Here is a 13,452-nt window from a genome sequence, read left to right as displayed (position 1 = left end):
CAGGTACGCAGCTTCAGCTAATCAGGGCAGCAGGGGCATATCTCCACCAAAATGGCTTCACCAGTAACCTGGTACACCTGCGCAGCTCTCACAATGTTTGTGGCTTATATTCAGATGTATGAGGAAGTCAGGTGCAAGTCATAAGACTTAGCTGCAGTCCCTGGCGCCTTCTTGGGACTGCTGCCACACCTGCTCCCCACAACAGAGCCCCCTGGTCCACCAGTCTAGTCAATTTGATAAGCTCCAGGTTCAGTGGGAGGTCTGTGGCTTAAAAAATAAATTAGAAAGTAATCAACAATGATACTGACCTCTGGCTTCAATACACACATGCATACAGAAAACTATATTGAGAAAAATGACTAGAATAAGAACTTATAAGACAGCTATATTACTGCCATTCTTTAGGTTTGCTGGGTTCACTCTGCTGTTAATGCAAGAATATGATAGTAATTTTAGATGATCTCCCTCAAGAATATTTTAAACTAAAATAAAACTTGATTCTGAAAAGAGAGCCCACATGCTAGGCATTGTGGGTGCATGCTTATAATTCCAGCTCTCCAAGATCAACACGAATGCAAGTCCAGCATAATCCTCATAGGGAGTTCCAGGATAAAGCTACACAACAAAACCCAGTCTCAGAAAAACAAAGACAAAACAAAAGCACACCAACAAAAAAGTCTTCCATGTTCTCACAGTGCCCATATATACCAGATAGCACAGTTTAACTTTCTTTTCTTGTGTTTTTTGTTGCTGTTGGGCTTTTTTGGTTTTTTTTTGGGGGGGAGAGGGGGGAGAAGGGGGGAAGGAGTCTTGTTTTGTGTCTGTCTATTTGAGACAAGGTTTCCCTGTGTAGCCCTAGCTGTCCAGGAACTTACTCTGTAGACCAGGCTGCCCTTGAACTTAAGAGATCCACCTGCACCTGCCTCTGCCACCTGAGTGCTGGGATTAAAAGTGTGTGCCACCACATCGAGGCCCTTGTGGGTTTTTCTTTTATCTTCATTAATTTTAATTATGTTGAGGTATATGGGTCAGATCCTCTGATGGTTGTGAACAACCTATATGGGTGCTAGGCACCAAACCTGAGTCTTCTGGAAGAGTATCTATGATCTTAAACCCTGACTAGAGGGAACCTCAATTGAAAGGAACACCTCCATAAGACTAGCCTGTAAGCAAGTCTATAGTGCACTTTCTTTTTTTCTTTTTTTTTTTCCTGGATTTCTTTAATTAGATATTTTCTAATTAAAAACTAGGACCGGGGTTGGGGATTTAGCTCAGTGGTAGAGCACTTGCCTAGCAAGTCCTAGCAGGTCCTCAGCTCTGGAAAAAAAAAAAAAAAAAAAAAAAACAAAAAAAAAAAACTAGGACCTATATATGGGATGGATCCCCAGGTGGAACAGTCACTAGATGGCCTTCCCTTCAGTTTTTGCTCCAAATTTTGTCTCTGTATCTCCTCTCATGGGTATTTTCATATAGTACACTTTCTTAATTAGTGATTGATGGGGGGGGGAGCAACACATTGTGGGTGGTTCACCCCCCCGCCCCCAGGCAGGAGATCCTATAAGGAAGCAGGCTGAGAAAGCCAGTAAGTAAGCAGTACTCGCCATGGCTCCTACCTCAATCAGCTCCTGCATCCAGGTTCCTGCCATGTTTCAGTTCCTGTTCTGACTTCCTTCAGTGGTGGACTGTGCTGTTGAACTGTAAGCTTTTTGCCGAAATAAACCCTTCTATCTCCAAGTTGCTTTGGTTATGGTGTTTTATCACAGCAATAGAAACCCTGAGACACTGCTGATCCACTGCTCCAACCTCTCAACTTACTTTTTAAATCTCTAATAATATGGAGCATCTGTTGTCAGCACAGATTCAGATGTGACTCCAAGATCACAATCATGGTGCAATGAAAGCTGAAGTTCTAAATCATAGACCTGGTTCTCAAAATCGTTAAGTTGGCAAAGTCTCAGTGTTCTTCGAAAAGTTGCTCAAACAAAAATGTGGACAGTTATTTAACAGCAACTTTTAATGAAGAGTTTTTAGGGTTGCTGCCTAACACCTGGGTAACTGAACAAGTCAGCTTCCCAAAGCATTGTGACTAACACTGCTTTCACAAAAGCCCAACAGTTTCTCAACTTTGTCACCCTCATCTTTTTAAAAAGTGGCCATTGGGCTAATACATTACAAATGCTGCAGAGGGAGTGCACGCAAAAGGAAGCTGATCTGCTGGGCAGCCCTAAAAAACCTGATACTGCCACTCTCCCAACTCTAAGCATCTACCCAGGCAGAGTGCCTGCAGCAGGCTCAGAAAGGCCAACTGTAATGAGACACTTGTGTGGAAATGCATTCCAGAGCTTCTGCATGCCCAGCACCATCTGATCATGGGATAAGCTGATTATTTCTTGCAAGAGAGCCTGAATGCAGTGTTGGGTGCTTCTGCAGTGTGGGATGCCTATCTTGGAAGCCTTATGGAAGTATGAGTTCTCCAGCAAACTGGCCAATTAGAAAGCATTAAAAATATATAACAAAATATACCAAAAATCTACTCAAAACATACCAATTTTAAGGGAGTAGGTTGTTTGGAGTGTTTATTTGTTAGTGTTTTATTTGGGGTTTTTTGACTCTGTGGTTTGGAGTCAGGATCTCATGTAACCCAGGCTGGTGTCACTATACAACCAAGAGAAGACCTTGAACTCCTCACCATACTGCTCAACCAAGAGAAGACCTTGAACTCCTCACCATACTGCTCAACCAAGAGAAGACCTTGAACTCCTCACCATACTGCACAACCAAGAGAAGACCTTGAACTCCTCACCATACTGCTCAACCAAGAGAAGACCTTGAACTCCTCACCATACTGCACAGTCCACGCCAATTTCTGCTTTTGGAAAAAAGCAGAAATTATCACTATCATGACTGGATTTCACCTTCTGTTTAAAAGGTCAAAATCTGGTGCCCAAATGACAAGCTTTATACACAAAAATGCTATCATTTACAAAAGAACCCTAGAAGCACATAAAGATTTAATTGTAAGTAGACAATTGGTGCAATAACTTATAACAACTAAAATGGTTTCACAAATTAATTATTAATTTATTAATAATAATTTTTAAGAAAGCCGTAATAGAAGGAAACAAAAATACATATATAGGAGAAGTTTAGAAAAATGGTTATATACTTTATCTACATACACACACACACAGATTACAAGAAAATAAGTATACCAAAATATTAATGACAGCTATTATTAAATGGTCAGTCTATCTTCTTTATAACCTTTCAAAAATTTAAAAAAAAATTTTATACATGCTAAACAAGATGCTAAAGTTTTAAAGATGAACAGTCAAAACACATACACCAGAATAATCTGTCAGTAAATATTAAATGCCTTGAGAAAATTTTTACTATATACATTTTTTATTTACAACAAAAATCTATGACAATGTAAGCAAAAATTGTAAGAATAGAACTCTCACAGACATTTATAGAACAAATGTACACTAAACCTTTCAATTAAAGACCCATAAAGTGGTCTCAGTGCTTTTTAGCCCACCTTCTCACAGCAGGGATTTAATCCCTCCAGGGGGTGCAAACAAACTTCAAAGAGAAGATTAGGCCCAGACACTAGCACTGTGCAATGTAAGATTTATATGTAAGTTTGCCCGGAAACACAGAGATGCAGATCTGAGGAACAAAGGTAGATTCTTTGCAATCATCTAAAACAGCCAAATTAATGCCTAAAATAGTAACAGGAAAAAAAAAGAAAAAAAAAAAAAGAAAGAAAATACACAAAATACTATCAACAAGAAAGTTGTAGAAGGAGCAAAGGTGTCTGAAGTCAAATATTCAGCTATAGTTCACTCACTAGAAACAGCAAAAGGAAATCTGACAAATTTCCACAAAGCACAGGTTCATTTCCAACTCAAGCTCTGTACAGCCTTAGGAGGATACCCATCCCTGCAGTGTTAAGGTTCTTGATGTAGCTTCTATACAGTACTGACAAATCACATGCCTCTTTCCATCTCTCAGCGCAGAGCACACGTATCAATTAAAGGTCTTCACTGATGTATACACACATATCAATGGAAAAAAGACCTGTCTTTAAAGATAATGATATTTCTGTTCTTTCTCATCTTTGTAATATTAGCTGATTTTTAAAGAGTACGTAAAATATCTTATTACTTTAAGAACTGTTTTTTGGGTTTTGGGGGGTTTTTTTTGTTTTTTTGTTTTTGTTTTTTTTTGTTTTTTGTTTTTTTTTTTTTTTTGGTTTTTCGAGACAGGGTTTCTCTGTGTAGCCCTGGCTGTCCTGGAACTCACTCTGTAGACCAGGCTGGCCTCGAAATCAGAAATTCACCTGCCTCCGCCTCCCAAGTGCTGGGATTAAAGGCGTGCGCCACCACCGCCTGGCAAGAACTGTTTTAAGTAGAGAAAAGTGTAACTAAAGAATTCAGCTACACTTATATATGTGTGTGTGTGTGTGTGTGTGTGTGTGTGTGTGTGTGTGTAAGAGCTCAGTGGCGGAATGCTTGCCTTGCATGTTCAAGGCCCAAGATTTGATCCCCAGCACCAGTAATAACAGCGGCAACAAAACTGGAGTACAGCTCTATAAATATCACAATGATAAAAGTAAGTGACTGCAGTGACATGCAACATGAAGGGTCCTTATAAACATAACTGAGCAAAAACATAACAAAACTACATAAAGAATAATTCTATGTCTATAGAATTAAGAAACAGGCACAATTAAATTATTTTTTCAGGGAGTCATACACATTTAATAAAACTATGAACACAACAAAGGAATGACTCTCATAAAAGGATGGTGGTCACCTCTAAAGAAAGGAAGGGAGGGAGCTCTGGGGTATGACTAAGGCCATCTCTAACATTTACAGATCTAGCAAAGGTACAAAGAAGACCTACAGACCATATATCTAAATATGCCTTTAAGTCAGCTATCTGGGTATGGTATTATGTCTATAATCCTAGTGCTTGGAAAGCAGATGCAGGAGAACCATAAGTTCAAGGTCACCCTCAGCTACAGAATGAATTTAAGGCCAGCCTAGAATACCTAAACAAAAAACAAAAACCATTTTTAAAAAAGCAAAAAGTTATAAATCAAGCTTACAACTATTAGATATATTTTACCTCCTACCATGATAAATATACCTTTAGAACTAACTAAAAAGTGAGACACAGTGTGCATTTTTTACCTGCTTAGCATTTGATGCAGAAAAGTAATAGCAGAGAAAAGACTAGCTATTGGCTGACTACCCCTTCCAGATCCCACACACCAAGGGAGCTTTCACACAAACACAAAGTTACCCAACCCCAAGTTCTGCTATACCTATTATCTGTCCTGTTCCCACTCCCCATGTAGGAGCACCCTAGGGCCTTGGGGTGAGTATACTAGCAGCACAGGTCACCCTCAGGAGGACAAATCCTACAGAACAGACGCATACAGGCTCTGGAAAGGAGCTCAAATCCATTTGGGTAAGGAATCCTAAGATCTTAAATTCTCCCAGAACTGTCTAGGGTGAAATGGTTCAAGCATCAAATGGCATGCTTTATAGGCCCAGTAACTTTGTGCTCCTCCTAAAGTGGCAATATGAAAGGAGAGCCAACATGGAACTCCTAAGGCATAGCATAAGATAGGGGCAGGGATCTTTGTTGCCAAGACTAGGTTTGGTAAAAAAACCACACAACATTCTTAACCTGAATAACAGTCATGTAGTCATTTGTGTTATTTTGTTAACCCACACTTGTAAGTTTTATACATTTTTTAATACAAATAATAGGATAGCTATAATACACTTGCTGATAAGATACACAGAGGGCAAAAATCACCAACACACAACCTGGGTGTAACCATGAAGACAGAGTCAAATGGATACAAATACAGGGATGAAACAAAAGGCCTACATTTTTGACACATGTCATTGGAGAAGATGAATATAGCTACAAAACTATTCTACAACATTTCAAACATAAAACTATCGGGTTCCATAAACATGTACTAGATTCTGGATCAGAAGGGAAAATGTCATAAAGAACATTGTTGAAACAATTGATTCGATTTAAATATAACAACTAATGTTAAATCAATGTTAAATTTTCTTATTTCAACAACTGGACTAGAAGTATAAAAGAAAATGTCCTTATTCTTACAATATCTACCCTTGAAAATTTTTAGGGGTAAAGAGCCACATCTGCAACAAAGATTGCATATGTAGTGACAAAGCAACTGTAACACAATGGTAATAATGGGCTCTAAGAAAGGGCACATGCAGCAAACTGCTCTTGTAACTTCAAAATATTTTCAAAATAATGGGTTCACCTCCCACGTGCCAGGATTACAAGCAAGCACCACCATGCCCAGCTACACATCCTTTAAATACTGGAATATTTTGATATGTGGTCTACAGGTCTCCTTTTGTAACTTTGCTAGGCTCTGTACCCAGACAGCTATAATAGCAGACAGGATAAAGGCTTCGATGCTTATTCTTCCAGCTCACTTTGTGGCTTTCTTTTTTTTTCATCTTTCAAAAAATAAATTTTAACTTTAGGGAAAATTCCACAACACTGAAGAGGGAAAATTAACTACAGATATAATAAAACGTTCATCCTTGAATTTATCTGTAAGGTCACAGCTGGCATCAAATGGGTACTGAATGAGGTTCTCCTACAGAGAAGTAGCTGCATGCACACCTGATTATTGCTTCTAAATTCAGTACTCTCCCTGTACAATAATAGACATGGCTTAACAAGGATCTTAACTTTCTACTTCCAAACAAGCATAAATTTGTAATCTACTTCACATGGAGGGAAATCCTTCATTTTAATAAATACCAGTGATGCCATGCAAAGCCCTGCAGAAAACGTGGAGAGACACATGCAACACAAGTGCTGCCCTCAAGAAGGTAACTTAGCAGTATAAAGTGGAATTTAAACAAGAATCCCAGCTATTCCACACAGTGCTCTATGGCCTGCTTTACACCTGAGATTCTAATTTCTCAATAGGACTTTCTCAACTATCTTTAAGGATTACATTGTAAGTGTTGACAGATGATAGCATATGTATAACAGAATAAAGAGCTTTGATCAAAAGTCACTATGTATATAAGAATCTAATGAAAATTTAAAAATCTAATGAAAATATGGCAATAGAAAACAGTACCAAAGGCATAAAGTCAATTAAAACCATAAGTTATTACTTCAAATTTCTAATCCAAGTTAATTTACTCTCCCTAAACATCAAATAATAGATTCAAATGTTTGGGTGCAAGGACCAAGAGCTCCTAACATTCGGCAAATGGCACCAAGTAAAAGGGTACAACATTATTTTTCTCACTAAGTGAAAGGATTTTAGGGCAAGAAGTGATCTACACAAGCTGGGCAGTGGTGGCTCATGCCTTTCATCCCAGCACTTGGTAGACAGAGCCAGGCATCTCTGAGTTTGAGGCCAGCCTGGTCTACAGAATGGGTTCCAGGACATTCAGGGCTATAGAGAAAACCTATCCCGAAAAAGCAAAAAAAAAAAAGAAGTGATGTACATAGCTGTACAAGACGTTGTAACCTCATCTGAGACCTCACTGTTTAGGGCACTTAGGAAATAGAATAAATGCTAGGGCCAGAGGAGTTTCCTCTAACTAGTCTCCAACCTTCTTTTATCAACAGTTTTGCTAAATTCAGTCTATTTTGAGCAGTTTAGTGGCAAAGAATTCCCTTTCTATTAATTTGAGTCTTGCAGTCTAATTCCATTAAATTGCATTGCTCATTAGCAAGGCCTAATAAGTTGGTTTCCAAGCATCCGTGATAGATGCAAACCAACACCCAATGATAAAAATAAATAAAGCCATATTTCAAGCCTGCTAAAACAGTGGATCCCAAAGTATTCACTGTGCTTTTTATTCTCCCACCTTCCCGGGATGACACGAGTATGAGAAACAAGGAAAGACACTTAGAAAAAACTCAAAGACATCACATTATTCATCTATTTCTGCTGTGTACAGCTATTCCATACAATGAAGAAACATATCATTATCATAATTAAATGAATGAGTACCTGAAAGAGTGCCACCTGTCCTAGGATAAGCCACTTCCACATACACTTCAAATGTAGTCTCTGGGTTTTGCCTACAAAGGAAACATATCATGATTACTGATTGAGGCAACATTATGCAAAACACATGGAATTCGGTGTGAAGTAGATTTCAATTGAATAGCTGTAAAAGTTTAGGCAGGGTATTTAACTTCTAGGCCACAACCTTCATAGCATACAAGATAAAACTAGCTCTCCCCAAGCACTGTGAAACTTACAGAAAATGCACAGCAGTAATCTGGACGCAAGGTCTGGCATAGTAAGTTAACCATGACCATGACTTGACCTGTGTCATCTCTAACTTCCACCACATCTCCAAAGCTGTAGGGAGAATTCTGAGGAAATTCAGCTCAAAGCAACAACAGTTAAAAGCAGCACACTTTGCTACATTACTAGATAAAGCACACATATGACAAAAAATAGTGTGTTACTGATACAGCTTTGGAATACCAAACTAGAGAAACAATCACCTCACTAGACTATTCTGAATGTGAGAAGTTAATCTAAATTTAAGACATCATTTGCCTGCATTGGCAATACCATGTGTATGAAAGCTTACTATTATATTCCTTTACCTTTTTAATGTCATGAGCATTCATAATAAACTCATGGAAGACCAGAGCACTACCAGAATGTTTATAGTTGTTACTTCTGCTTTATAAAAATGTATGGTTTTATTATCTTTTCTGCTATAACGAAAAGATAACTACTTCCAGACTGAATAAAAATCATTTAGCAAACCAGGCACAGTGATAAATACCTAAGTAAACTATATTTGAACCTGACAACAAAACTCAAATATGAACTTTTCTAAGTTATTTAATAATATCTAAGGGCCTAAATTTAAACCAAAGAAATACTTAGAATGTTCCCAGAAAAGCCTACATTTCCTACATGAGATAAATTTTATCTCATGCAATCCTTAATGTGGCACTGTAAGGTGTGGGGCTGTTACTCTCACTGTGCAAGTGAGGGGCCTAATGAAATACAGTCTAAAGAACTTGTCTGCCTCCCTTAGCTGGCTGTCCATGTTTCACTGACTAGACAATGACCTTTGGTCCCTGATACTTTCACATCCTCAGCCCACTGTAAACAGTTGCCATTGTAAATGATAACATTTTTCTTAGTAACACATAAAATAACCATCCATCATATAAATAGTAGCATCTTAAGAGTCAAGAAAATAAGGTAATGCTTGCTCTATTTCTGTAGTAGAAAGAAAAATGTTTTCTAATTTGTGAAAGATCAGTTTTTCGCTATAAAAAAAAAAAAAAAACCTGAGACTTTAGCTTTAAATAAGTGCCTTGAGTAGAGAGAGTTGACTGTTCTAAAATTCAAGGTATTTAAATATATTTTGTTAAATATAGTTACCAAAAAATAAGATACTAAATCAGAGCATCTTACTTAAAAAAAAATAAAATAAAATAAAAAAGTAAACTTGTCTTTAGGGCTTAAAAAGCTTGCTTTTTTTCCCCCTACCAAAAGGATAGAAATGACCTTTAAAATTGGCACCAAAATGTATATGAAATACCACACGGAAACATCCCTTCCAGTCAGAAACCTCAAGGTAGAGCATTTGACAAAAGGGGTGCTTTTCTGTCACAGACAGTAAATGGTAGAATGTGAAAAGCATTAGGAAAATTGCCACCTAAAAACCTTTCTTTGACAAATGGCTGGATTTCATCTCAGAACATTGTTTCTCTGGATTAAAACAGATTTCAAGATGTACATTTGCACAAAGCTGGAAGTAGTGGCAGAGCCTTTTAATCAGGAAGATCTCTGTGAGTTTGAGGTTCTAGGACAGCCAGGGATACATAGAGACCCTGTTTCAAAAAATAAAATAAAGTAAAAATATGTTCTAAGCAGCCCTAGACCCCTGTGGATACTCTTCAGAGCTTCCACACATTTTTTTTTACTTCATTTCCACTTCTTCAACTTGTTTTTAGATGTTATCAAAATTAAAATGATGACCATGTGAAAGTGCTACATTCAAATTCTGAAACAGTTACAAACCACACCTTAACCTGTGTCACAGCACGTTTGTACAGGCCTACTCTAAGGAAAGGAAGCCCTAACTAGCTGTTCTCATTGCTTCTGGTCCGTCTTTCTTCCTGGAACATATTTCAAGCAGACAGCATAAAACCACTGTATCACTGCAATAACTTGCCGTGGACACCAAAGACTTGCACATGCATCTGCATTAAAATGCACAGTTCTGAGTGCTTGCCTTATCCTCCAAGCAGCTTTGGAACAGCTAATCAATTGCCCTCCTCCTTCAAACACATTCTTCCTTTCCCTTCCAGGAGATCCGCTCTGATGGTTCTCTGCCTTTCTTACTGGTGCTTCTCTGCTGAACTCACTTTTTAACCTGATCAAGACTCTGCTGTCTACACTCATTACCTAGATGATCTCATTCAGCCTCATGGCTTTAATTACTGAGCAAATGCTGGCAAGCCCCTAAATCCTATCTTCAACCTGACTTCTTCCCTAATTCCAGATTTCTTAAGCCTACTCAACACTTATGCTTAGACACCTCAAACACATTTTAATTTAACATATGTTTTTATTTCCCAAAATTCTACCTCCTGAACTCTACCAGCTATCCAAACCAACAAAACTTACTTTCTCTGACCTCTTTATATGTCATTACCAACTAGTCAGCCAGCTCTGCTTGCTATCAGATTCTGCTATCAAAATGTATCCAGGTGAGTTGGGAAATTAACATTTTTTAAATTAGGTATTTTCTTCATTTACATTTCCAATGCTATCCCAAAAGTCCCCCATACCCTCCCCCCCCCACTCTCCTACCCACCCACTCCCACTTCTTGGCCCTGGCGTTCCCCTGTACTGAGGCATATAAAGTTTGCAAGACCAAGGGGCCTCTCTTTCCAGTGATGGCCGAGTAGGCCATCTTTTGATACATATGCAGCTAGAGACAAGAGCTCCAGGGTACTGGTTAGTTCATAATGTTGTTCCACCTATAGGGTTGCAGATCCCTTTAGCTCCTTGGGTACTTTCTCTAGCTCCTCCATTGGGAGCCCTGTGTTCCATCCAATAGCTGACTGTGAGCATCCACTTCTGTGTTTGCTAGGCCCCGGCATAGCCTCACAAGAGATAGCTATATCAGGGTCCTTTCAGCAAAATCTTGCTAGTGTATGCAATGGTGTCAGCGTTTGGAGGCTGATTATGGGATGGATCCCTGGATATGGCAGTCTCTAGGTGGTCCATCCTTTTGTCTCAGCTCCAAACTTTGTCTCTGTAACTCCTTCCATGTTTTGTTCCCAATTCTAAGAAGGGGCAAAGTGTCCACACTTTGGTCTTCGTTCTTCTTGAGTTTCATGTGTTTTGCAAATTGTATCTTGTATCTTGGGTATTCTAAGTTTCTGGGCTAATATCCACTTATCAGTGAGCACATATCATGTGAGTTTTTTGTGATTGGGTTACCTCACTCAGGATGATGCCCTCCAGGTCCATCCATTTGCCTAGGAATTTCATAAATTCATTCTTTTTAATAGCTGAGTGGAAATTAACATTTAACTCAGTGGAACTATGCCTCTATGTTCTGCTCCAGCACACACATACTCCAAAAAATTAAGTAAATAAAAATCCAGAATAGTGTGCTTCGTGGTACCCACAGTTAATGCATTACTCTCCTGACAGTCTCCCTACTTCCATTCTTTCCTCCATGTGATTATACCTCTATTTTTCATGCAGCAGTCCGTTCATTTTAAAATTCAGACCATGTCAGCCCTCCATGCTAAATGTATCCAAAGCATTCCACATACTCAAACCCCACAAACTTCAAATTCTAGTGCCAGATGGATGCAGAACAATATAGATGCATCTAATGCCATTGAACTGAGCACTTTTAAATGGTTAGAATAAAATTTTTCATTTTATGTATATTGCCATAATTTTTTAAAATGGAGTTAAAGACAAAGGGGAGGCAGAGCCTACATGATCTGGCCTCTGCCTACCTATCTGATTTCTTTCTTCTGGCTCACTAGACCCAGGCACACTGGTCTTCTGCTGCTCACTCACCCCTATGTTAAAATTTTCACATAGTGATTCTTTCTGTCACTCAAAACCCTACTCTGAAAGACCAACTCCATCACACTGTCCAGCACCTAATTTAATTCTCCACATTATACCAGTCTCAACACTGGTTATGGTTAGCTTTCCTCTTCTACACATCAGCTGCTGAAGAACAGGTTATGGTCTCTCATGTCAGGTAGTATTTCCTCCATACCTAACCACATAGATATTTGTAAGGGACAAAGGAAGTGGAAACTAGTCTTCCAGGAGTCTAAAAGAAATGATAGGTATGATCATCCAGGTCCACGTGCTTCAATCTTTAGTATGGACTACAATTAATTAGAGGACTAATTAAAAGACAGACTTCTTTCTCCCAGAATCTTCCTAACAAGTAGCCAGCAGCTCATAGCGGTTCTACTTGACTTGTGACCACATTTTAGAACCACTGATCCAGTCAACTGGAACTCTCCCAAATAATTTAGTGTATACTACTAAATTGTACATAAAATGAACAGAGTACATCTCAGTTCTTTTCAATGTTATTTTTCTAATGAAAGGTATGTTTCAAAGAAAAAGGCCATTTGTAGAAACAAGTATCCCAAGAATACAAGTAGAAAGAAAGAAAGAGAGAGAGAGAGTATTCCTGCCTTTCTGTCCTCTCCCCCTCACTCCAATGGATTAAGTAATAAGCCTAAGATTCTTAGCTCAGCAGGCAGAGTTCTACTGTGTGGAGCCAAAGATTAACAGCCAGCCTTTCAGCCAGTCAATCAGTCAGTCAGCCAGTGTTGTCTGTCTGTCTGTCTCTGTCTGTGTCTCTGTGTATGTGTGTGTGTGTGTGTGTCTGTCTGTCTGTCTGTCTCTCTCTCTCTCTCTCTCTCTCTCTCAAAAGAAAGAAAGCAGAAGCTGACTAAAATGCTAAGAACAAACTGGTCTATAATTATAAGCTCTAGTCATGCTTACCCATGATGGTTTACATGTTGCCTTATGGAAGAAGTGGTGACTAATGTTGTGACAGGTTACATAACATAACAAATATACATAAGTTATTTTAAGGGCCAATGAAGCCAGTGCAGATGGAGACATTTTTTTATTTCTCTGCAAATCAAAAAGTAAATTAAAAAGTGCCTTCTCTAAATGCAAATGGCCAAGCAATCCTTTCTTAATTTTCTCATTAAACCTGTAAACAATAAAGGCCATAGCAACTTGCACAGGATCTGAGAGCACCTTGAGACCGCTTATTCCTCCAACACTCTTCAAGACACTCAGTATTTTTAACTACTTGGCTAAAGAAGCTGAAAATCCTATTTCTGTCCTATTAACACTCACTG

At 38.6% G+C, this 13,452-nt stretch overlaps 1 protein-coding gene across 8 annotated transcripts in view; it reads right to left on the bottom strand.

The window, feature by feature from the left end:
• Positions 1 to 13,452, bottom strand: part of Dennd1a (DENN domain containing 1A) — a 500,745-nt gene that overhangs the window by 427,513 nt on the left and 59,780 nt on the right. For 7 of the 8 annotated variants that reach the window (XM_085834969.1, XM_085834968.1, XM_085834966.1 and 4 more), the window contains one exon: positions 8,054 to 8,124. Coding sequence is in view for 7 of the 8 variants with exons in the window: in XM_029474576.2 (XP_029330436.1) it covers positions 8,054 to 8,124 (71 nt within the window). In the remaining variant the exon portion in view is untranslated. Of the gene's footprint in view, positions 1 to 8,053; positions 8,145 to 13,452 lie in introns of those variants that run through there. The other variant, XM_021183613.1, reaches the window with a different exon arrangement.

This window comes from Mus caroli, unplaced genomic scaffold (genome assembly GCF_978045245.1).
Source record: "Mus caroli unplaced genomic scaffold, Mus_caroli_1 scaffold_2, whole genome shotgun sequence".
Taxonomy (NCBI): domain Eukaryota; kingdom Metazoa; phylum Chordata; class Mammalia; order Rodentia; family Muridae; genus Mus; species Mus caroli.
This window is presented reverse-complemented; position numbering and strand designations above follow the sequence as displayed.